Source organism: Erythrolamprus reginae, chromosome 2 (genome assembly GCF_031021105.1).
Source record: "Erythrolamprus reginae isolate rEryReg1 chromosome 2, rEryReg1.hap1, whole genome shotgun sequence".
Classification (NCBI taxonomy): domain Eukaryota; kingdom Metazoa; phylum Chordata; class Lepidosauria; order Squamata; family Dipsadidae; genus Erythrolamprus; species Erythrolamprus reginae.
Window position 1 is genome coordinate 329,750,116 of NC_091951.1, and position 26,872 is coordinate 329,776,987.

The window sequence follows — 26,872 nt, forward strand, 5'->3', positions numbered from 1 at the left end:
TAAGACCTTCCACCATTCTTGTAGCCCGTCTTTGGACCCGTTCAATTTTGTCAATATCTTTTTGTAGGTGAGGTCTCGAGAACTGAACACAGTACTCCAAATGTGGTCTCACCAGCGCTCTATATAAGGGGATCACAATCTCCCTCTTCCTGCTTGTTATACCTCTAGCTATGCAGCCAAGCATCCTACTTGCCTTTCCTACCGCCCGACCACACTGCTCACCCATTTTGAGACTGTCAGAAATCACTACCCCTAAATCCTTCTCTTCTGAAGTTTTTGCTAACACAGAACTGCCAATGCAATACTCAGATTTAGGATTCCTTTTCCCCAAGTGCATTATTTTACATTTGGAAACATTAAACTTAAGAGCTTAATTCGTTCGTTCTTAAGTAGAAAAGTTTATAAGTAGAAGCAGTTTTCCCCATAGGAATCAATGTAAAAGCAAATAATGCGTGCAAACCCATTAGGAAAGAAATAAAAGCTTGGAATTTGGGTGGGAGGAGGAGGAGGAAGAAGAGGAGGAGAAGGACAGTCGCTGACCAGAGTAAAGGGAGCATTTCTTTTCTCTGGGCGCTGGCAGAGTTTTATTCCCTGTCCAAGCGCCCAGAGAAAGGAAAATGCTTTGTTCGCTCTGGACTGCCAAAGCCTCCTTAAGCACCACTGAAAGACTCCTCTGCCTGCCCAGAAAAACCCAAGATGGCCGGGATTAAAGGGGGAATGGCAGGAAACTGGCCAGGCCTTCGTGCCGCTCTCAAATTTCCTGGGAAAATTTTCCGGGCGCGGGTTCTTAAGTAGAAAATGGTTCTTAAGAAGAGGCAAAAAAAATCTTCAAAAGTTCTTAAGTAGAGGTACCACTGTATTGTAATTGGCAATCTGAGTTTTAGTTTTTATTTCAATATATTTATTCATTTGTTCAACTTGCATGCTGCCTGTCTCAACAAGTAAATCCAAACCAGTGACAATCTTACAGTGATGTATTGATCCAGGTGCCCTGATAAATCATAAAACAGAAGTGATTGGCCCGTGTTCATTCCCAGCCTCTTTGCTATCGGACTTTGTTGCTAGCTCCGCAGGCCACTGGCGGACCACTACAGGTGAATTAAAACAATTCCCATTACAAATCTAAAAATGAAGGCACCCAGCTGGTGAGGAAGATATCACAATTAGTGTTTGCTAGCACAACCGGGTGGTGGCACCCTTCACACAATTTGGGCCCCCAGGTGAGCCACACAATCAGGTTTTCATGGCCTTACATCTCATCTCCAGGTAGAGAACGTTTATTAGCATAGATGCTAGAGTAGAAAAGGCACGCTAATGAAACCCAGAGCATGCCCTTCCTGCCAAACCAGATAACTGGAAAAAAATCAATTCTCTGGATAACTGGTCTCAAGCCATGAAGGACTTTTAAAGGTGACAATTGCCATGAGAAGTATAATGAAGCACAATGCTGTTGCATGTGCTGAGTTAGTGGCACCCTTTTCTACCTGGTGCAGCTGCAATTTTGCACCTGTTGAAATGCAGGTAGTCCCGACGTATGGCCAAAATCGAGTCCCAACATTTCTGCTGTTAAGTGAGCTTTGCCCCATTTTACAACCTTGCCACAGTTGTTAACGCTCTGAAAAGTGTTCGGAAACTTCAGATCGTGCAGAATGCAGCTGCGAGAGCAATCATGGGCTTCCCTAAATATGCCCATGTTACACCAACACTCCGCAGTCTGCATTGGTTGCGGATCAGTTTCCGGTCACAATTCAAAGTGTTGGTTATGACCTATAAAGCCCTTCATGGCATCGGACCAGAATATCTCCGGGACCGCCTTCTGCCGCACGAATCCCAGCGACCGATTAGGTCCCACAGAGTTGGCCTTCTCTGGGTCCCATCGACTAAACCAGTGATTTTCAACCTTTTTTGAGCCGCGGCACATTTTTTACATTTACGAAATCCTGGGGCACATTGAGCGGGGGGGGGGGGCAGCTAAAAAAGTTTGGACAAAAAATTATCTCTCTCTCTTCCTCCCCTTCACTCTATTTCTTTCTCCCTCCCTCTTTCTCTCCCTTCCTTCCTCTTTCTCTCTCTCTCTCCATCCCTCTTTCTTTCTCTTCCTTCCTTCCTCTCTTTTTTGCTCTATTTCTCTCTCCTTCCCTCCCTCCCTCTTTTTCTCTCTTTCTTTCTCTTGTTTTCTCTCTCTCTTGCTTTCTTTCTCTCTCTCTCTCTTGCTTTCTTTCTCTCTGAGCTTCACGGCACACCTGACCATGTCTCGCGGCACACTAGTGTGCCACGGCACACTGGTTGAAAAACACTGGACTAAACAATGTCATTTGGCGGGACCCAGGGGAAGAGCCTTCTCTGTGGTGGCCCCGACCCTCTGGAACCAACTCCCCCTAGAGATCAGAATTGCCCCCACCCTCCTCGCCTTTCGTAAGCTCCTTAAAACCCACCTTTGTCGTCAGGCATGGGGGAACTGAGATATTCCCTTCCCCCTAGGCCTATACAATTTATGCATGGTATGCTTGTGTGTATGTTTGGTTTTTTAAATAAGGGTTTGTAAAATTATTTTAAATATTAGATTTGTTATTAGAGTCTTCGGAGAGGGGTGGCATACAAATCTAATAAAATAAAATAAAATAAATACATGTTGTTTCATTATTGTTGTTAGCCGCCCAGAGTCTACGGAGAGGGGCGGCATACAAATCTAATAAATGAATGAATGAATGAATGAATGAATGAATGAATGAATGAATGAATGAAGCAGTGCGGTTGATTAGTTAGTAACCTGTCCTTATCACATTTCTGAGATAGCTCCCATCTCATGAATAAAAACATAGGCAGAAACTCACCGAATACTTTTGGTAACACAGGAACCTAGCACAGAATGTCTTGGGAGACAGAGATGATGATTTTTAGAATTTCTTTTCAGGCACACCACAGTTTCTCAGCTCTTCCCTGGAATTATTATCTATCTATCTATCTATCTATCTATCTATCTATCTATCTATCTATCTATCTATCTGTCTATCTATCTATCTATCTATCTATCTATCTATCTATCTATCTATTAGATTTGTATGCCGCCCCTCTCCGTAGACTCAAATGAACATTGAAAATCCACACACCCCTTTCCCACAACCCTTCCTTTATATTGCCTCGAAGTGACATCACACCTCAAAGAGTTAAGGTTGTGAATTAATACCTTTTGCTCTGGATCTCCTCTCACCTTCTAGCCATTCTTCTATCGCGTGAATTAATCCAAGTATTTTTGCACTAATATGTCTTCCCCACTGTCTGACAGGGACCAATCTCCCATTGTCACATCAGCCCCCTCAGGCTCTCCCCTGTCACTATCTGCCTCACTCTTGCTCTCAGCTTCCTCTGGCAGCCCTCCTGGTCCAGGATACCCCGAGGGGCCTGGCTCATCTTCTTCAGAATCAGGCATGACCTGAGGTGGACAAGGATCACTCACAACAGTAACACAGTTGTTTAAATCAATCGCTTCCCCATTGACTTTGCTGATCCAGAAGCTTGCAAAAGGGTGAATCACATAAGCCCAGTGTCGGGATGGAGAGACCCCTTACCTTAGACAAGGCGCTCAGCCCGTGAGGAGTGAGCCGGGAGCTTCCAAAGGCGATGGATATTGAAGTACAGACAAAGCATGTTCGAATGAACAAGTTACTTTATTTAAAAAGCATAAAATAATAATTGTCTTGAGAGACAAAGATGGCACATCTTGTAGCTAAGAAAAGATGAACCGGATAGTTTGAAAGAACAATGGACTCTATATAGAGACTGCCCTTCTTCATCAGAAAGAGGGGATGTGAGCAAACAGGTTACATCACACAGGAGGAGCTACCTTACTAGACAGAATTAACTCTCTAACTACTGGATGTTTCTCAATGTCGTTGGGGGCTGGCAATTTCCAGCGCGACACCCAGGACACTGTGACTGTCATAAATATGAACCAGCTGCCAAGCACCTGAACTTTGATCCCATGTCCAAAATCAACTCCAGCCCAGACTGAACAGAAAATTGTGGTCTGAAAATCCATGGCAAATGGGCAGAAGGTTCAGGAAGCCAGATCAAAAACCCCAGTGTCAGGGCAAAATGGCAAGCCAAGTGCCTCTTGCGGCTCTTTTGGGATTCACAAGTTCCATGGTGAATTAAGAGAGATAGGATTGGTTACTGTGTTCCCTTGCCAGACATCAGGACCAGTGGTGAAATCCATTTTTTTTAACTACCACTTCTGTGGGTGTGTTTATTTATTTGTTTATTGATTAATTGATTGATTGGATTTGTATGCCGCCCCTCTCTGTAGACTCGGGGCGGCTAACAACAGTAATAAAAAAACAGCATGTAAATCCAATACTAAAACAACTAAAAACCTTTATTGTAAAACCAAACATACATACAAACAAACATACCATGCATGAATTGTAAAGGCCTAGGGGGGAAGAATATCTCAGTTCCCCCATGCCTGATGGCAGAGGTGGGCTTTAAGGAGCTTAGGAAAGGCGAGGAGGGTGGGGGCAATTCTAATCTCCGGGGGGAGTTGGTTCCAGAGGGCCGGGGTCGTCACAGACAAAGCTCTTCCCATGGGCCCCGCCAAACAACATTGTTTTGTTGACGGGACCCGTAGAAGGCCCACTCTGTGGGACCTAACCGGTCACTGGGATTCGTGCGGCAGAAGGCTGTCTCGTAGATACCCTGATACTCTGGTGTTTGGTGGGTGTGGCAGGGAAGGATACTGCAAAACCTCCATTCCCTCCCCTCTCTGGGACCAGCCAGAAGTATTTGCCAGTTCTCCAAACTACTAAAAATTTCCACTACCGGTTCCCCAGAACATGCTGGATTTCACCCCCAATCAGGACCAAACACAGGCAAGAAGGCTAAGCTCCTCTGGGCATTTTGTGTAGGCTGTAGGAGGCTGGTTGGTTCTCCACAGGACCATCACCAGCAACTTAGACTCCCACTGGGGCTTGATGGCAAAACTCAAATGCATCAGCCCCCCAGACATTGAAGACTGGCGAGAATTAAATCATACTCCTGAGATGCTAGAGGAGAAAATTATAATAAGCTGTTCAACATTACCACTGCCAGAAAGGAGACCGTCTGGGACTTCGCCTACCTAACAGCTGATTGGTGGCACTTGCCAAGATGCGAACACCCAATTCAGCTAGACTTCCAAGTAATTTTAATTTTCATGTAATTTCATGTAATACACTATCTGAATGCTAAGGGCATGAACGCTGCTGCAATGGGTGCCCAAGATGCTTATTGAAGTTCATTAAATCAACAGAGTCAGTGCCGCCCGGGAATTTCTTGACCATTTCAAGATTGAGAGTGAGGCTTTTCTCAACTGTATAGTGACAGGAGATAAAACTTGGGCATATCACCATACTCCACAGAGAGCAAATGACAATCAGGTTTGCTCAGGTTCGCCTAGTGCACCAGTGTGGCCCTATTTGGACAGGGAGTCATTGCTCACAGTCGCTCATGCCCTCATCACCTTGAGGTTCGATTACTGCAACGCTCTCTACATGGGGCTACCTTTGAAAAGTGTTCGGAAACTTCAGATCGTGCAGAACGCAGCCGCGAGAGCCGTCATGGGGCTTCCAAGATTTGCCCACGTTTCTTCAATACTCCGTGGCTTGCATTGGCTACCGATCAGTTTCCGGTCACAATTCAAAGTGTTGGTCATGACTTTTAAATCCCTACATGGCATGGGACCAGATCACCTCCGGAACCGCCTTCTACCGCACGAATCCCAGCAACCGATAAGGTCCCACAGAGTTGGCCTTCTCCGGGTCCCGTCGACTAAACAATGTCGTTTGGTGGGCCCCAGGGGAAGAGCCTTCTCTGTGGCGGCCCCGGCCTTCTGGAACCAACTCCCCCCGGAGATTAGAACTGCCCCCACCCTCCCTGTCTTTCGTAAACTACTCAAGACTCATTTATGCCGCCAGGCATGGGGGAGTTAAGATATTCCTTCCCCCTAGGCCATTACAAGTTATGCATGGTATGTTTGTGTGTATGTTTGGTTTTATTATAAGGGTTTTTAGTTGTTTTATTAAATGGATTTCTACATGCTGTTTTTATCATTGTTGTTAGCCGCCCCGAGTCTACGGAGAGGGGCGGCATACAAATCCAATAAATAAATAAATAAATAAATAAATAAAATCAATACAGTGGCGCCATACCCTTTCTCCTTCAGCCAAAAAACTCAAAACTCAGCAATCAGCGAGAAAAATCTTGGGTGCCCATCGCAGCAAAGTTCATGCCCTTAGCATTCAGGTAGTGTATTATAGTGTACACTTTGCACTTGGAAACGGAATGAGGACGCTAATCTCTAACCTTCACCACAATGCCAGTTGATGATCTACTGACCACTGGCACTGCCCGTTCTCTACCGCTGGCTTCCCGCTACACGATAGTAATACCAACCTCCCCCATGAACATTCCCCATGAGAGCTACGTGCCTTGTAACCTTACTTTCCGGATAACCCTTGTACATGGCTTAGAAAATGGCTATTTGCAGTCTTTTGAAATGATGAGTCCAATTTGAGTTTTTATATGGGTGTGCATGGAAAGACTCAAATCCAGAACAAAGCACAGGGGGCACGTATCCAGCATGAATCTTAACAAACAGTAGACACCGGTTGCAAGAAGGCAGATGGATACATTAACATGAAAGACAACCAGACCAAATCAACAACAACAAATTAAACCATTACTTTTAATTTTCAAAGGACAGATAATAAGGAAACAGCAGGGTTTTTCTTTTTGGTGGAAACAGCATAACTCTCTTCCAACAATTCTGACCTTTGTTCACACATAGTGTTTCTTTATCCATCCAGATTTTTAATGAAAAAAATGTTCGTGTTTAAAGTTTTAAAATTAAACAGGCTGTTACAACCTTTTTTAGACATCTAATTTTCCAGACCAGTTGTTAGTAAAGGTGAGAATTGTACCTTATTCATAAAGAAATCTTATTTTCCGGTTCTTTTTAATGTAAGGAAAAGGGCAGTTCATGTTCTTTCTATAACATGCTCATGCTGCCTTCTTACAAAACATGTTCAAGGGTTTAAGCCTCGCTTTCATAGAAACATAGAAACATAGAAGTCTGACGGCAGAAAAAGACCTCATGGTCCATCTAGTCTGCCCTTATACTATTTTCTGTATTTTATCTTACAGTGGATATAAGTTTATCCCAGGCATGTTTAAATTCAGTTACTGTGGATTTATCTACCACGTCTGCTGGAAGTTTGTTCCAAGGATCTACTACTCTTTCAGTAAAATAATATTTTCTCATGCTGCTTTTGATCTTTCCCCCAACTAACTTCAGATTGTGTCCCCTTGTTCTTGTGTTCACTTTCCTATTAAAAACACTTCCCTCCTGAACCTTATTTAACCCTTTAATATATTTAAATGTTTCGATCATGTCCCCCCTTTTCCTTCTGTCCTCCAGACTATACAGATTGAGTTCATTAAGTCTTTCCTGATACGTTTTATGCTTAAGACCTTCCACCATTCTTGTAGCCCGTCTTTGGACCCGTTCAATTTTGTCAATATCTTTTTGTAGGTGAGGTCTCCAGAACTGAACACAGTATTCCAAATGTGGTCTCACCAGCATTCTATATAGCGGGACCATAATCTCCCTCTTCCTGTTTGTTATACCTCTAGCTATGCAGCCAAGCATCCTACTTGCTTTCCCTACCGCCTGACTGCACTGTTCACCCATTTTGAGACTGTCAGAAATCACTACCCCTAAATCCTTTTCTTCTGAAATATTTGCTAACACAGAACTGCCAATACAATACTCAGACTGAGGATTCCTTTTCCCCAAGTGCATTATTTTACATTTGGAAACATTAAACTGCAGTTTCCATTGCTTTGACCATTTATCTAGTAAAGCTAAATCATTTACCATATTACAGACGCCTCCAGGAATATCAACCCTATTGCACACTTTAGAGTCATCGGCAAATAGGCAAATCTTCCCTACCAAATCTTTCCCTATGTAACATCCTTGATGTTACCAGCAAAGCAGCAATGTCAGTCCAGACTAGTAGCTGGATACTCGTGCTTCACTACAAAACTATGTGACCCGGCTTGTACATTGACACTTAAAGCTTGAAAATTTATATAGCATGTGTAACTCCTTAGCACTAGAGCGTGTTAATAGAAAGCAACTGGCAGTTGGAACAGAGTGCTTTTCAGGTGGGGAGGGGAAGTAGAATGTCTAAACTCCCAGCCCACAGGCTGGAGACGTCACGCCTCACCCATGCTCAGTTTAGCGAAGATGAAGCATCAGATCGTGTCAATAATAATATAAGAAATACTAATGATCTTATGGTCATTTTGAAAAATCCTTTTATTAGGAAGCATCTAGAAGCCAAGAGGAACGTATGTGCCAAGTTTCAAGTTTGTAGGCTTTACAGTTCTGGATATTTTGTGATGAATTAATAGTATTTGGCTTTTATATATACAGATAAGCAATGCATTTCCATAATGGTAATGGTTACGTAGCATCATAATAATGTTCGTCCATCATGTTCGAATAGGACCTTGACATCAAATGGGTTGTGGGCTGTACGGAATGTGTCCTCAGGTGTCTGAGGCCTATAGTGAGGCCTATATGAGCACAAAATGTTCTGCCACATTGTCGCAGCATTTGCAGCTCTGGCTTTGCAAAATGCGCGCTTCCCTTCTACTATGAATGGTCTTCTGGCCTCAGATGTCTGGCAGCCTTGGTGGATCAGCATGCACCATCTTGGTCAATCTTGCGCCAGGGTTTCTCAGGAGGTGGTATAGATATTGAGGGACTTGAAGGAGGCTTTCAATGTCTCTTTGTATTGCTTTGTCCCCCAGGTGATCACCATAAAGGAGTTGTTTAGGGATGCGATGGACTAGAGTGATGGTCGTAGAGGTGTATGAGGGATGCATACACCTTTGACATATTTAAATGGAAACATTTAAATATGTCAAAGGGTTAAATAAGGTCCAGGAGGGAAGTGTTTTTAATAGGAAAGTGAACACAAGAACAAGGGGACACAATCTGAAGTTAGTTGGGAGAAAGATCAAAAGCAACATGAGAAAATATTATTTTACTGAAAGAGTAGTAGATCCTTGGAACAAATTTCTAGCAGACGTGGTTGGTAAATCCACAGTAACTGAATTTAAACATACCTGGGATAAACATAGATCCATTCTAAGATAAAATACGGGAAATAGTATAAGGGCAGACTAGATGGACCATGAGGTCTTTTTCTGCCGTCAGTCTTCTATGTTTCTATGATGCATCTTTCAGTTCCTGAGGAATGGTTTCTTGATTCCAGAAAGGCTGGAGCAGCTGAGTGAGTTTGTTGACAAGCACTGCACCACCATCCTTATAGATTTCTGCTGGTATCGCATCAGATCTGGGGCCTTGCCACTGGACAGCTGGTTGATGGCTGTAGGGTTTCAGTCTTTGATGGTGGGGAGTCCAAACTGTGGTTGATATCCATCTGGGGCATTCTGTCGATCGCCTCATTGTTTATGGAAAATGGGCAGTTCAATGCAGATTGGAAGTGCTCGGCCCAAGGCTGTAGAATCAGGGTCTTCTCAGTGATGAGAGTTGCACCAGCTATATCCCTGAGCTCCCTGATGGCTGAAGTCCATAAACAGATCTGGGGGCTTCATAGAATCGTTTCTATCAGCAAACTTTTGAATTTCATCTGCATTGGTACTCAAACAGGAGTCCTGCATCTTGCGAAGCTTGCTCTGTATGAATCCTCAATCTGAGTATTGCATTGGCAATTCTGAGTTAGCAAAAAGTTCAGAAGGATTTAGAGGTAGTGTTGTTGAAGGTATTTTTCTTAGCTGTTGATGACGGGTCGTTCTGATGAGCACGGTGAAGGCAGGGCTTTTCAGCAAGTAGGGCCTTGATCTAGGGCAGTAGGAAAAGCAAGTAGGATGCTTGGCTGCATAGCTAGAGGTATAACAAGCAGGAAGAGGGAGATTGTGATCCCCTTATATAGAGCGCTGGTGAGACCACATTTGGAATACTGTGTTCAGTTCTGGAGACCTCACCTACAAAAAGATATTGACAAAATTGAACGGGTCCAAAGACGGGCTACAAGAATGGTGGAAGGTCTTAAGCATAAAACGTATCAGGAAAGACTTCATGAACTCAATCTGTATAGTCTGGAGGACAGAAGGAAAAGGAGGGACATGATGGAAACATTTAAATATGTTAAAGGGTTAAATAAGGTTCAGGAGGGAAGTGTTTTTAATAGGAAAGTGATCACAAGAAGAAGGGGACACAATCTGAAGTTAGTTGGGGGAAAGATCAAAAGCAACATGAGAAAATATTATTTTACTGAAAGAGTAGTAGATCCTTGGAACAAACTTCCAGCAGACGTGGTAGATAAATCCACAGTAACTGAATTTAAACATGCCTGGGATAAACATATATCCATTGTAAGGTAAAATACAGGAAATAGTATAAGGGCAGACTAGATGGACCATGTGGCCTTTTTCTGCCGTCAGTCTTCTATGTTTCTATGTTTCTATGTTTCTTCATCATTTTCATCAAACCAGTCCTGCTGTTTCCTGTGTGATGGTCCTAGAACCTTGAGCATCATAATGTCAGCTCTTAACCACATAGATAGACTTTCTGTAGGAAGATTTGTTCCAATCTGCTCATTCAGGTTCCATAAGTGATCTCTTTCGATGTAAAGTACCTGCTGCTCAACTTGACGAGTAATAGAGTCGAGGACTATTTGTTTTGTATTAATTGTGACTAACACTTATCTCAAATGACATAATTCAAGTGCCTAGCATCTGTTTTAAACTAAGCGCCCTACCTTAATGTGCATCACAGATCCTTTCCCCATCTGGATGTTTTGTTGGAGTGCATACAAAATACCCAGATGAAAAATGTACAGAAGGGCTTGAGAACAAACTTAATGATTTGTTAGCATTTCGTGCAGGAACACAGTATAAACCAGAACTACTACTACATGTTTTGGCAGTCTAAACACTGTGTCCACAGCTTAGGCTGGGCTGCGCTGGCTCAGTAAGAAGAGCCAAGAAAAAAAATTGAAGAGATTGCAAAAAGCGGGGAAATATTTTATGCTTTCTCTTTGCACTGATTGAGGTCTTTGCTTTTAGATTTTGAGGATCTAGATCAGTTTACCTTCATTTGGAACCCTCCATACAATATTTACAACATCTCCCCCTGCCTATGTAGTTTTTTGTGTATGATATGACTGTACGTATGTTTTTATATATTGGGGTTTCATGTTTTTTAGACTTTTTAAATTTATTATTGTTATTTTAGATTCTAACTATTAGATTTGTCATTATATATTGTTTTTATCGTTGCTGTAAGCCGCCCCGAGTCTACAGAGGGGGACGGCATACAAATATTATTATTATTATTATTAATAATAATAATAATAATAATAATTATTATTATTATTATTATTATTATTATTATTATTATTATTATTTATGGAGAGCAGCACCCATGCTGGTTAAGAATTTTTGTGATTTCCAAGTTCAACTCATTTTTGAGTGACAACTGGGAAAGGCTGATGAGCTTCTAGTCCACTGATGGCGAATCTATGGCACAGGCGGTAGGGAAAGCAAGTAGGATGCTTGGCTGCATAGCTAGATGTATAACAAGCAGGGAGAGGGAGATTATGATCCCGCTATATAGAATGCTGGTGAGACCACATTTGGAATACTGTGTTCAGTTCTGGAGACCTCATCTACAAAAAGATATTGACAAAATTGAACGGGTCCAAAGACGGGCTACAAGAATGGTGGAAGGTCTTAAGCATAAAACTTATCAAGAAAGACTTAATGAACTCAATCTGTATAGTCTGGAGGACAGAAGGAAAAGGGGGGACATGATCGAAACATTTAAATATGTTAAAGGGTTAAATAAGGTCCAGGAGGGAAGTGTTTTTAATAGGAAAGTGAACACAAGAATAAGGGGACCCAATCTGAAGTTAGTTGGGGGAAAGATCAAAAGCAACATGAGAAAATATTATTTTACTGAAAGAGTAGTAGATCCTTGGAACAAACTTCCAGCAGACGTGGTTGGTAAATCCACAGTAACCGAATTTAAACATGCCTGGGATAAACATATATCCATTGTAAGATAAAATACAGGAAATAGTAAAAGGGCAGACTAGATGGACCATGGGGTCTTTTTCTGCCGTCAGTCTTCTATGTTTCTATGTTTCTATGCCTGGGATAAACACAGATAAAATACCGAAAATAGTATAAGGACAGACTAGATGGACCAGGAGGTCTTTTTCTGCCATCAGTCTTCTATGTTTCTATGTTTCTATGTCACATGTGGCACACGGAGCCATATCTGAGGGCATTCGAGGCTTTGTCCTATGTTAACTCCAGTACCCCTGTGCAAACTAACCAGCTGATTTTTGGCCTTCTGGAGGGCATAGGAGAAGCTGTTTTCACACTTTGGACTGTTTTTCACCCTCCCCAGGCTTCAGGAGAGCCTCCAGAGCTTGTGGATGGAGAAAAACAACCCAAGAAGCCAACTGGAAACAATGTGCGGAGGTTATGTGTGCTTACACGAGGAAAGGCCATTGCATTATGGGTTTGGGCACATGCCATCGCACCATTACATGTGTACACGCACTTTTTGCACCCAAGCAAAAAAAAAGTCCGCCCTCACTGTTCTAGTCTGTTGATTCCGTCCACAGATCAACATGCAAAATATTCATGAATGTTTTTCCCCTGATAATTTTTTAAAATGGCTCATTGAACATATTTAAATGAATTTAACTTTAAATGAATTATAATATCAAAATGGAAATATAGATTATAGAATATTATTAATTGTTTTTCTGTATGGATCTGACTATAGTTAGAGTTTTTTTTGTATTAGTTAGACTTCTATGACTAGTGGAGCAATTGTAGCTCCTTTAAATGTTAAATGTTGTTCGTGTTGTTTGTTTAATGAAAAATCAATAAAAAATTAAAAAAAAACCATATTTTGCACATGGAGAAATATATTTTTCTCTCCAGAGAAGATGATCCTGCTTTCTATATTTTGCTGACAGTATAAACTCCAGAAGGCTTAACTGTTACTTTAACTCCAAAGTAATGGTTTTTTTCAGCTATTGAGCTTAACACTTTCATTATTTCCTTTTTTTTGGGCCCTCAGATACTTTGAGTGAAACATGAAACATTATCTATGCTGATTTATCTTTTTTTTTTTAAGTACAGTATTTCCCTTGGGTCCTATGCACAGTATTTGTATTTTCAAAAAAATGACTGAGATCACATTTAGACATTTAACACAGCTCATGTAAGATAAGCAGATAGTTAAGACTAAAAATGTTACATTGCTTATTAAAAATAAACTTCTTTTAAAAAAACAGGAAACCCATTTCAAAAGATACTATTATTATTGAAATGTGTCATTTCTCATGTTAGCGGTTTCTTTTAAAATAAATGATGTTCTCAGAATGTTAAGATGGTACTATAAATTAATTTGATTTACACTACTGCAGCAGAAAGTTCTGAGGCTTTCTTTCAAAATTTACAGATAATGCAGCATTATAGAAGCATATGTTTGTTGCCAAGTTTTGAAGAATGCTAAGTCTTCTGTTTAATGTTATGACTTGAAGCTAGGGAATTTCGTTGAATTATTATTTTCCTGGACAACATATTTTCCCATGTGCAGATCCTACTAGTTCTTGTACCTTTTGAGTAGAGAACTCACAGTCTACAGTAAAGCTATTCATCTCACCGGATTCTTCTCTTTATGACAGTTATCATACAGGTGCACACTTATGGCTCTGAACATGTAAATGCTTAGCTTCAGATTAACTGCATGTTAAATGAATATTTTCTTTGTTAATTTTCTCCCAAGTTAGGAAAAACTAAATCTTTGGGATAAACAAAAGTATAGTGCATATATTGGCTGTACGTATACATAAATCCACAGTAACTGAATTTAAACATGCCTGGGATAAACATATATCCATCCTAAGATAAAATACAGAAAATAGTATAAGGGCAGACTAGATGGACCATGAGGTCTTTTTCTGCCGTCAGACTTCTATGTTTCTATGTTTCTATGATATAGACATAAGAACATAAGAAGAGCCATGCTGAATCAGGCCAAAGCCTATCGAGTTCAGCATTTTGCGTCACACAGTGGCCCATCAATTTTCCATGGGGATCTTGAGCAGAAAGAGAAGGCAAAATCTTCCCTTTCCCCTGACCCCCAACAAATGGTACTCCAGGGGATCCTGCCTGCCTCAACCAACATAGAGGCGGCACATGGACATCTGTTTCAATAACCACCGATACACTTGGCATCCGTGAATTGACCATACATCTAATATGCTTCTAAGGCTTTAGATCAGTGATGACAGGTGCCAAAAAAGCAAGAACAAGGGGACACAATCTGAAGTTAGTTGGGGGAAAGATCAAGAGCAACATGAGAAAATATTATTTTACTGAAAGAGTAGTAGATCCTTGGAACAAACTTCCAGCAGACGTGGTAGATAAATCCACAGTAACTGAATTTAAACATGCCTGGGATAAACATATATCCATCCTAAGATAAAATACAGAAAATAGTATAAGGGCAGACTCGATGGGCCATGAGGTCTTTTTCTGCCGTCAGACTTCTATGTTTCTATGTTTCTATGACATGTGTTATCGTGCATGCGCGAGTGCCCATATCCATAATTCAGTGCCTTGGGAGGGTGAAAACAGCTTCCCACACCCCCTGGAGGCCAGAAACTGCCTTTTTCCCAACTTCTGGTGGACCCAGTAGGCTCATGTTTTGCCCCCCAATGCTTCCTTGGAGCTGGGGCAGGGTAAAAAACACCCTCTCCTGTTGGCTTGTCTCGGTTAGCTAAGCTATGAAACCTTCGACAACACCGAGCAGAGAATTTTAACAGAGCGTGGATGTGTGATAAAGCCAAGACACAGACTTAGTTAAATAAGTATTATTTACATATAAACAAAATATAAACAATCCAGAATAAGTATGAAGCAAATACAGAATAATAAGCACTGAGCAATTACAAGATAGAAGCACAAAGCAAAATACAATACAGTCATACCTCGTCTTACGAACCTAATTGGTTCCCGGGGGAGGTTCGTAAGACGAAAGGTTCGTAAGACGAAACATTGTTTCCCATGGGAAACAATGTAAAGTCAATTAATCCGTGCCAAAAAAAAACCACCCGCAAACAAACGCTGCCGCCCGGCTGTCACCTTTTAAAACAGCCCGGGGGCTTCTCAGCAGCCTCCCAAACGCCGAACGCCAAACCCGAACTTCCGGGTTCGGCGTTCAGGAGGCTGCCGAGAAGCCCCCCGGCTGTTGTAAAAGGTGACAGCCGGGCTGCGTGGCTTCCCAGTAGCCTCACGAACCCCGAACTTTTGCCGAACTTCCGGGTTCGGGGTTCAGGAGGCTGCTGGGAAGCCGCGCAGCCTGGCTGTCACCTTTTAAAACAGCCAGGGGGCTTCCCAGCAGCCTCCCGAACGCCGAACCTGGAAGTTCGGGTTTGGCGTTCGCAAGACGAAAAAAGTTCGTAAGAAGAGGCAAAAATTTTCTGAACCCCGGGTTCGTATCTCGGGTTGTTCGTAAGACGAGGGGTTCGTATCTTGAGGTACCACTGTATAGATAATAAGCACGAAGCTTATACAAGCACAAAGCTTAAACACAACTCCCCTTTCTCAGGCAAAAGTAAAGGAAGTGACTGAGCAGAATAATGAGCTTTTATAGCTTCAATGAGGAAGTGAGGAAACAGCCTTGAATATTAAGTCTTCAAGTACAAGTTAACTCTTTGAGTGCACATTAACTCTGTAAGTACAAGTTTAGTACAAGTGTACAATATGCAGTTTACAATGGCAATCCCTAACAACCATGTGCCTTGTACTAACATCTCCCATCCCCCAGAGGCTCTCTGGAAGCCAAAAACGCCCTCCCAGAGCCTCTGTATGAGCCAAATATCTGCTGACCAGCACACACATGGATGTTGGAGCTAAGCTAGGGCAACAGCTCACATGCCAGCAAATATGGCTCCAAGTGCCACCTGTGGCACACGTGCCATAGGTTCGCCATCACTGCTTTAGATCCTTGGGGCATGCTGCAAAAAACATCTGATTTCATTTCAGCTCTAGAGCAAGCGTTGGTTTGTGATAAGAATGGCAGTGGAGAAATAAGCATCTATTGATGAATTTATGCAGCAAATCTGTACTCTTTATGACAGTGTTCCTCTGCCTTAGTAACTTTAGGATGTTTAATTCCCAGAATTCCCCGAACTGACTAGGAATTGAAATCCAAGCATCTTAAAGGTGCCAAGGTTGAGAAACATTTATTTATTGATTGATTGATTGATTGATTGATTGATTGATTGATTGATTGATAGAGTTGAAAGGGACCATGCAAGTCATCAAGTCCAACCCCCTGCCTGAGCAGGAATCCTAGAGCACCCCAGCCAAATGGCAGTCCAATCTCCTCTTGAAAATGTCCAGAGTTGGGGAGTTCACAACCTCCGCAGGCATGTTGTTCCACTGGTTGATCGCTCTGACCGTCAGGAAGTTCTTCCTTACTTCTAGGTTGAATCTCTCCTTGGTCAGCTTCCAGCCATTGTTCCCCGTCCGGCCCTCTGGTGCTCTGGAGAATAGAGTGGCTCCCTCCTCTCTGTGGCAACCCCTCATATACCTGTATACAGCGATCATGTCCCCTCTGCCCCTCCTTTTCCCTAGGCTATCCATGCCCAGTTCCTGCAATCTCTCTTCGTAAGTCTTGGTTTCAAGTCCCCTAATCATTTTGGTTGCTCTTTTCTGCACCTTCTCCAGAGTTTCAATGTCTCTTTTGAAGTGTGGTGACCAGAACTGAACGCAGTACTCCAGGTGTGGTCTGACCAGGGCGTAGTAGAGTGGTATTAATACTTCCCTGGTCTTGGAGTGTATCCCCCTGTTGATGCAGCTTAGGATAGTGTTGGCTTTTTTGGCAGCTGCTGCACATTGCTGGCTCATGTTTAGTTGATTATCCACCAAGACTCCAAGATCTCTTTCGCAGTCACTACTGCTAAGTGGGGTTTCTCCCAGGCTGTATGTGTGTCTAGGGTTTTTTTTTCCGAGGTCAAGGACTTTGCTCTTGCTTTATATCGCCACAAATGCAGCACTGTTAAAAACACATTTGGCACAATGATCAAGATGCCAACCTTTAAAATATTCTTACATTGATTAAGAATAAATTACTTCTTACCACTTGCAGGTACCAGGAAGCTCTTCACAAATGGGACGAAGCACTTCAGTTAACCCCTGAAGATGCCACTCTGTATGAGATGAAATCACAGGTAATACTTGGACCATTTCTTTGTAATAGAAGCAAATGCTATTTGGTGTCTTTCTTATCTTTTCTCCTAAAATTAGTAATAATTACAGTCTGAAACAAAATGTATATCCTTACTATGTTATATTTTCTGCTAACTGTGTGCAAGCTGAAACTATTTACAACTATGGGTAATTCACTCAAATCATATAGATACAGATTTAGGAGGTGTTATCTTACAGCTTCATAAGGAAAAGCCTAGCTGTTGGATCATTAACTCCCAACCTGCTGTCTTTTAAATGTATTGGACTTCATCTTGCATAGCTATTTGGCCATGTACATGCCCTCAACAAATGGAAAGTTCAAGTCTTGTTGCTAAAGTTGGAAACTCACCCAGAAAGTACCAACTGCAGAAGATCCAAATAATCATTTATTAGTTCCAAAGCCAGCAGGTTACAAGAAATCACTACCCACTTGTATCCAAGAGCAAGAGCCACAAGGTTAAATTGATTTTATTTAAAATATTGATAAAAGACTGTATAGGCATGTGTATAGACTAGCACAGGGGTAGGGAACGTTGGTTCTTCTATGACTTGTAGACTTCAACTCCCAGAATTCCTGAGCCAATCATGCTAGCTCGGGAATTCTGGGAGTTGAAGTCCACAAGTCATAGAGGAGCCAACGTTCCCTACTCCTGGGTCCCTAGCATTAGTCTCCCAAGTATAGAAAGAATTGCTTCCCATCTAATGAAGAAATTTGTTTGTTTGTTTATTTAATTATTTATTTAATTAATTAATTGGATTTATATGCCGCCCCTCTCCGAGGACTCGGGGAGGCTCACAGCATGTACAGAAAACCAGGAAACAATAATAACAATCCAATTACAGTGTTCCCTCGATTTTCGCGGGTTCGAACTTCGCGAAAAGTCTATATATACCACAGTTTTTCAAAAATATTGATTAAAAAATACTTTGCGGTTTTTTCCCTATACCACGGTTTTTCCTGCCCAATGACGTCATATGTCATCACCAAACTTTCGTCCACCTTTAATAAATATTTTTTTAAATAAACTTTAATAAAGAAACATGGTGAGTAATAATCTAAATGGTTGCTAAGGGAATGGGAAATTGCAATTTAGGGGTTTAAAGTGCTAAGGGAAGGCTTGTGATACTGTTCATAGCCAAAAATAGTGTATTTACTTCCGCATCTCTACTTCGCGGAAATTCAACTTTCGCGGGTGGTCTCGGAATGCATCCCCCGCGAAAATCGAGGGAACACTGTATAACTTAAAAAACAATTAAAATTCTAATTAAAAACTATCAATATCATTCATTCAGAAGTCAAACTAAGCATTCATCAGTCAGTGGGGAAGGTCTAAGGAACCCCAGGCCTGGCGGCAAAGATGAGTTTTTAAACTTTTTCGGAAGGCAAAGAGGGTGGGGGCAGTATGAATCTCTGGGGGGAGCTGATTCCAGAGGGCCAGGGCTCCCACAGAGAAGGCTCTTCCCTTAGGTCCCGCCAGCCGACATCGTTTGGTCGACGGGACCCTAAGGAGACCAACTCTGTGGGACCTCACCGGTTGCTGGGATTTGTGCGGCAGAAGGCGGTCTCGGAGATAATCTTGTCCTATGCCATGTAGGGCTTTATAGGTCATAACCAACGTGAGGGGGAACATGAGTATCCTTCATGGCTTCAAATTAGTAAAGGCCAAAGTCCTTGAAAAGAAGCATAGTATAACCTGTAGAAAGTACCAGACTGGGAGAAACTGTTGCCCAAACATCTGGTCTTAGGTCAGTCCCTCCTTTTCTTCTCATCTGTAGCATTGGATCCAGTTATGAACGAATTGTGCCCTGCTTCCAAAGGAAAAACAGTGGGAAGGTGATTTGCTTTGAGACATCTTTCCAAGTCCACATTTTTCAGTGCTGTTGTGATTTTGAACAGTGACTAAATGAACTGTTGTAAGTCAAGGACTACCTGTACTTATGTATCCATTTATAGCTTTGTGAATGCTGTTCTAAAGCAGTAGAAGGATTCGTGTTGACTCCACATTCAAGGACTACCCTTGAAAAGTGTTTGGAGACTATTTATTTGTCTGTCTGTCTGTCTGTCTGTCTGTCTCTGTCTGTCTGTCTGTCTGTCTGTCTATCTATCTATCTATCGTTAGAGTTGGAAGGGACCATGCGGGTCATCAAGTCCACCCCCCTGCCTAAGCAGGAACCCTCTAGCATCCCAGCCAAATGGCAGTCCAATTTCCTCTTTAAAATGTCCAGAGTATTGGAGTTCACAACATCTGCTGGTAGGTTGTTCCACTGGTTGATCGTTCTGACCGTCAGGAAGTTCTTCCTTATTTCCAGGTTAAATCTCTCCTTGGTCAGCTTCCAGCCGTTGTTCCTCGTTCGGCCCTCCGGTGCCCTGGAGAATAAAGTGAGAATAAAATGGGTTTGCACGCATTATTTGCTTTTACATTGATTCCTATGGGAAAAATGGCTTCTGCTTAAGAACGTTTCTACTTAAGAACCTGGTCACGGAACAAATTAAGTTCTTAAGTAGAGGTACCATTGTATATCCTTTCATTATAATTACCATTCCATTGTAGTAATCTATTATTAATTATTAATATTAAATTATGTTAGTTCAAAAAAAATATTAATAGCAAATAAATTCATTTTAATCAAATTAGATATACTTCACCTTTCATTAATAAGCATTCCTTTAATTCATTCTTTGCTATCTACATTCTATCATGACTAAATCGTCTTTCTTCCCTAAAATTAAGGGTTTTTAAAAATTGTTTTATTGGGTTTTTTTTTATATTGATGTTAGCTGCCCAGAGTCTTTAAGGAGTTGGGCGGCATATAAATCTCCATAATAAATAAATAAGTAAATAAATAAATTGTTGCTTTGGAACATCAAAAGCTCGTCTCTGTTTAGAAGCATAGAAACATAGAAGACTGACGGCAGAGAAAGACCTCATGATCCATCTAGTCTGCCCTTATACTATTTCCTGTATTTTATCTTACAATGGATATATGTTTATCCCAGGCATGTTTAAATTCAGTTACTGTGGATTTACCAACCACGTCTGCTGGAAGTTTGTTCCAAGCATCTACTACTCTTTCAGTAAAATAATATTTTCTCACGTTGCTTTTGATCTTTCCCCCAACTAACTTCAGATTGTGTCCCCTTGTTCTTGTGTTCACTTTCTTATTAAAAACACTTCCCTCCTGAACCTTATGTAACCCTTTGACATATTTAAATATTTCGATCATGTCCCCCCTTTTCCTTCTGTCCTCCAGACTATACAGATTGAGTTCATTAAGTCTTTCCTGATACGTTTTATGCTTAAGACCTTCCACCATTCTTGTAGCCCGCTCGACCACACTGCTCACCCATTTTGAGACTGTCAGAAATCACTACCCCTATAATACCTATAATACCTCTATAATAAATAAATAAGTAAATAAATAAATTGTTGCTTTGGAACATCAAAAGCCAGTCCTTGTTTAAATTACGATGCTTATGGCTGCAGTCCAAACAGGCATATGGTGCATTCTACGTGACTGTTCTATCTTTCTAATCACACCGTGCCTGACCCGTGTGTTATTTTTGTTAAATTTTTATTTTATTTTTTTAAAGACACTTGGATTCTCCCTCCTTTGATAAGTGCTCTGTAAATGACTCATAGAAACTTTTAAGTTGGCCATAATGTTAGGGTGTTTTTAATAATGCTTGTATACTGTATATTTGCATATCCTTCAGAGGAATTATGCAATGGCTTTTTTCCTTCATACTGGGGTAGGCTCTCAGGTGAATACAGTAGTACTATAAAAAGTCAAATAGTGAACTAAGCGAGTTGTCTCTCATTAGTGGGCAGCCTTAAATCCGCCAGCTGTTGTGTGAAAGATGAAATTGAAACACTCTGTGTCAACAGAAGCATCTGTGCCACGGAGCAAACAACCTGCAACGAAAGGTGAAGGACCAGAAAGAGGGTTTATTATTACAGACGCTGTTCGTAATTTCCATCGTGGGTACATTGCATAGCAGGGCAATTCGGATTTATTGTTCTGATCTGGATGATGTACAAATAAGGACCGGAAGGAGCTTCCCACATCGCATTTTTACAATCAGCAGCATCCTGTAATTGTTCCCATTTGTTCCCATGATAAAATTAATACACATTAATGACTCAGGAGAGATTAGATCTGCCAAGACACATGCTTTGCAAGCCTCAAGTATTCCAAGCAGATGTCCAGATTTTTCTATTTGATTTTTGGGTGAGATGAGAACAGGATTTGCATCTGATTCTTTTTTCTTTCCCCCCTGTTTTTTTTGGGGTGGTGGTGGTCCTTTTTTAAAAATAGAAATAAGAAATATTGATAGCTGATGGATTGATATACTTTTGAATAAGTTGGAAATGGATCTTGCCAGGTGCTAACGGTCATAATTTGAAAGCTGAGTGTATTTTACAATTCAAAATTGACACATACTGTATTTGAAATCACTTATGTTACTTTTGTTGGCTATTTCCATGAAACTAAAAAAATGGTGTTTCTAGAGCCAAGGATGAAATGCCCTAGCACTGGGACAAACTTCTGGTAGTATGATTGTTGTATTGTCTGCACAATGCTGATAGATTTCTTGACCAAAAATGTACAAATTCAGTATTTAGAATGAAAGCAGTTACTATTGTTTTGTTTCATAAATTTTAAGACAGGGTTAAGTAGAATTGCACTTTCCAACCTAGGCATCTTTTAGTTGCGAGGGTTTTTCAGCAGTGGCACTAGAGTAGGGGTCAGCAGTCTGCAGCTCCAGAGCCACATGCAGTTCTTTAGGTCCCATGCTGTGGCTCCCTGTCCCATCACTGGCGGGCTTCCCCCTCCCCTCCCTCCCCTAGCTGGAGAATGTAAGGGCGATGGCGTGAATCGAGAAGCAGCCATGGCTGATTCTCTGGCACTGGTTGAGGAACATGGCCATCCCCGGACGAGGCTTCCCTTCCCGCTCCTCCCCCTCTCGCAACTCCCTCGCTGGCTGTGGCAGGGCCATGAGTGTTTACATGTGGCGCAAAGGCAAGATAGAAAGACTTGCACATGAATTAAGAGAACAAACGGAACGTATACAACATCATCAAGAGAGTAAACAAAATGGAAATAGGCAAGAAGAACTGAAGGCAGATGGACCAATAGAAAGACCTGCACACGAATTAAGAGAACAAATGGAAAGTATATAATAATAATAATAATAATAATAATAATAATAATTATTATTATTATTATTATTATTATTATTATTATTATTATTATTATTATTTATTAGATTTGTATGCCGCCCCTCTCCGAAGACTCGGGGCGACTCACAACAATAATAAAAACAATGTTACAGCGAAACAAATCTAATATTAAAAGAAGCATATAAAACCCTATCATATTTAAAAACAAACAACACATACATACCAAACATAAAATATAAAAAAGCCTGGGGGAAGGTGTCTCAGCTCCCCCATGCCTGGCGATATAGGTGGGTCTTGAGTAGTTTACGAAAGACAAGGAGGGTGGGGGCAGTTCTAATCTCCGGGGGGAGTTGATTCCAGAGGGCTGGGGCCGCCACAGAGAAGGCTCTTCCCCTGGGGTCCGCCAAACGACATTGTTTAGTCGACCGGACCCGGAGAAGACCAACTCTGTGGGACCTTATCGGTTGCTGGGATTTGTGCGGTAGCAGGCGGTTCCGGAGGTACTCTAGTCCAATGCCATGTAGGGCTTTAAAGGTCATAACCAACACTTTGAATTGTGACCGTAAACTGATCGGCAGCCAATGTAGGCCACAGAGTGTTGTAGAAATGTGGGCGAATCTGGGAAGCCCCACAATGGCTCTCGCGGCAGCGTTCTGCACGATCTGAAGTTTCCGAACACTTTTCAATATCATCAACACTTTTCAACAAGAGAGTAAACAAAATAGAAATAGGCAAGAAGAACTGAAGGCAGGTGGACCAAGACAGTCATAGAATGGATCCACTTGATAAAAAGGGTCCATGAAACAAGATGGATTGACAACATCAGCAAGTATTGAGGCTCCAACTGGAGGGGGAGGAAGGCTCGGAACCATATTGGTTGGGAACATGGGGAAAAGGCCTTCATCCAGCAGTGGAAAGACAATGGCTATGATGATGGTGATGATGGTCATCATCATCATTATGATGATCATTATGATGATGATTATATTTTGCTCTTAATAGAGCTCACTTTTAAAAAGGTGAAGCATCAGGAACAGTGGTGCACAGTGGTTAGAACGTAGTAAGTATTGCAGACTGACTGTGCCCATTCCTGACCAATTCCAAGTTGATTCAGCCTTCCATTCTTCCGCAGTCAGTATACAGTGTTCCCTCGATTTTCGCAGGTTCGAACTTCGCGAAAAGTCTATACCACGGTTTTTCAAAAATATTAATTAAAAAATACTTCGCTGTTTTTTCTCCTATACCACGGTTTTTCTCGCCTGATGACGTCATATGACATCACCAAACTTTCGTCCGCCTTTAATAAATATTTTTTTAAAATAAACTTTAATAAATAAACATGGTGAGTAATAATCTAAATGGTTGCTAAGGGAATGGAAAATTGCAATTTAGGGGTTTAAAGTGTTAAGGGAAGGCTTGTGATACTGTTCATAGCCAAAAATAGTGTATTTACTTCCGCATCTCTACTTCGCGGAAATTTGACTTTCGCAGGCGGTCTCGGAACGCATCCCCCGCAAAAATCGAGGGAACACTGTAATGAGGATCCAGTTTGTGGGGGAAATATGTGACATTGTAAACTGAGAGAGTGCTCTAAAGCTGGAATCCCCAACCTTTTGGACCTCAGGGACCACCAAGGTCATAATTTTAAATCCCACGGACCCTAATTCATAATTTTAAGTCCGACTACTAATATAATTTTTTAAAAAAGAGATAAATACATTTGTAAAATAATGATCAGAGAACTTCCATATTATTAATATGAAATGCACCTATTTAACATAACAAAATTGTAATTGCTTATTTAATTATAACAAAATTGTAAAGTCTTATAACAAAATCTTTAAAGGTTGTTTAATTGTAACAAAATTATTAAAGGTAGTGTAATTATCACAAAATGATTGAAGCTTATTTGATGGTGCTTGCTGATGTTGTTGGGAAAGTCAGTCCCATATTCCAGAGCTGTAGCTGCAGTCCATCCCCTCCATCCTCTCCTCTCTCCTCCCCTCCCCTCCCCTCTTCCCTTCCCCCATTTCCTTTCCTCTTCTTTCTTCTTCCTGGACTGGATTAATTGTTCTCATCCATATCTGGCTCAGAGGCCAAGATTTCTCCATGGACCACTAACATTTTCTCATGGACCACCAATGGATCACGGACCACAGGTTGGTGACCTGTGCTATAAAACACTATGGTGCACTATATTCCTTAAGTGTTACTTTTGTTACATATATTTTAAAATTCAGATTTAAATTGACAGTTTTTGATTTTATGGATCTTAAAATAATCTCAGGGTCCCCTGTAATTTTTCTTGCTATTTTTTCACCTAGAATTTTAGGTCATTCTATTAATCTGCTGTACAAGATACATTTTTCTGGTTGACCATTTTCTTTTTCATTTTTTTAAAAAATGTAACTCATCCAAAATTATTGGGAAGCTTTGAAATTTGAATAAATAAAAGAAGAAAACCAATGTTTGGAGTTAAGGTTTTTTCTCTCTCCCCTTTCTATTTAGGTTCTGATGTCTCTGCATGAAATGTTTCCTGCAGTGCAGGCATCAGAAATGGCTGTCCAAAGAGATCCCCGTTCTTGGGAAGCATGGCAAACACTGGGGCGGGCCCAGCTTGGATTAGGAGAAATCACATTGGTAAGTATAAACACAGAATTTGGTAGTACTTTTGACAACCCTTTATACACCTGTGCAAAAACCACTGCTTCAGGAAGTTACACAAATTTCTGTAGAAGAGACAGAGTCAACATATTGCCCCCCACAATGTTGTGGTTAGCTCTGGCCCAGCTCCTGCCCCAAGGACTGTGGATGTGGGGGAGACATCCACATGCTGCAGGCCTGTTTTGCTCCCGGTGGAATCCTCTGACCAAGAAGACATGAGTGACAGGGAGGAGGAGAGTGTGGCAGACAGCTCAGAAGGAGATCAATTATCTAGCTCCTCCTTGGATTCGGAACAAGAGTTAATGATACAGCCACGCATGCGGAGAGCGATGCATAGGCAACAACAACTGAGAGATTATTATCAAAGAAAATGAGGCCACCTGTGGTTGGGTGGGGCTGTGGTAATTAGTGGTGGCTGCTATAAATAGCAGCCTGTGGGTTTGGCCATTGTGGAGGATTATCTGATCCTTGTGTTTCGTGCCTGCTTTGCTGACTTTGACCTTTGTGTGCTGATTCCCCCCCCCCCCTGAAACTAAACCAGAGCAAAGGGTGTTTCACTTTGTGAAAGAAGAAGGACTGTGAATTGCCTCACAGCTGCAAGCTAAGTATCACAGAACTGATAAGGGACTTGTACAAATTACCAGTTTGTTTGGAGACGAGTGCTCTTTGCTATACAAAAAGAGTGCTTCGTTTATTTGCATTTTTGGTATAAAGAACATTGTTTTGAATTTTCAAACATGTGTGTGTCTGAAATTGTATCTGTGCATTTTCGGGAGGATTCTACCAGAGAGCTCGACAGAACACACAATAGCTAAAACCCACCCCGTTAATTAATCTGCGATGTTTCACTTTAGTTTTCAACTCTTGTAAGATTTCCTGGAAGTTTTTCTTAATCTAGCTTGATTGTGAAAGAGACTGTGCAAGCAGGATTCCAGCTGGACTGTGACCCAATTATATTAGGAATTTGGTTGTTAATCCTAGGATTTATTCACTTTGAATCCATCCCAAATGGTTGCTAATTTACTCTTTAATTTAACATTAGAGTTTTCAAACTTCCTGCCTTCCAGAAATTGCTTTTAATTTCTGGACCACCCAAAGCATCCATTCTGGAAGACCAGGATGTTGCGAAGGATTCTGCTTCATAGTTCAGTCATACAAGAAAAAACATAAGACATGATTTTTCACTGACGATACAAGTACGCACCCTCTCACTCCTGGTTAGTCTGACAAACATTCCTGTGAGAAATGGAAAGGCAGATATTTCAAGGTTGCTTATAGAAACATAGAAACATAGAAACATAGAAGTCTGACGGCAGAAAAAGACCTCATGGTCCATCTAGTCTGCCCTTATACTATTTCCTGTATTTTATCTTACAATGGATCTATGTTTATCCCAGGCATGTTTAAATTCGGTTACTGTGGATTTACCAACCACGTCTGCTGGAAGTTTGTTCCAAGGATCTACTACTCTTTCAGTAAAATAATATTTTCTCATGTTGCCTTTGATCTTTCCCCCAACTAACTTCAGATTGTGTCCCCTTGTTCTTGTGTTAACTTTCCTATTAAAAACACTTCCCTCCTGAACCCTATTTAACCCTTTAACATATTTAAATGTTTCGATCATGTCCCCCCTTTTCCTTCTGTCCTCCAGACTATACAGATTGAGTTCA

The 26,872-nt window shown here is 41.3% G+C and overlaps 1 protein-coding gene across 1 annotated transcript in view; it reads left to right on the forward strand.

The window, feature by feature from the left end:
* Positions 1-26,872, forward strand: part of TTC33 (tetratricopeptide repeat domain 33) — a 64,425-nt gene that overhangs the window by 16,884 nt on the left and 20,669 nt on the right. The window contains exons 3-4 of the mRNA XM_070743408.1: positions 17,255-17,336; positions 25,047-25,178. Of these exons, the coding sequence (XP_070599509.1) occupies positions 17,255-17,336; positions 25,047-25,178 (214 nt within the window). The remainder of the gene's footprint in view (positions 1-17,254; positions 17,337-25,046; positions 25,179-26,872) is intronic.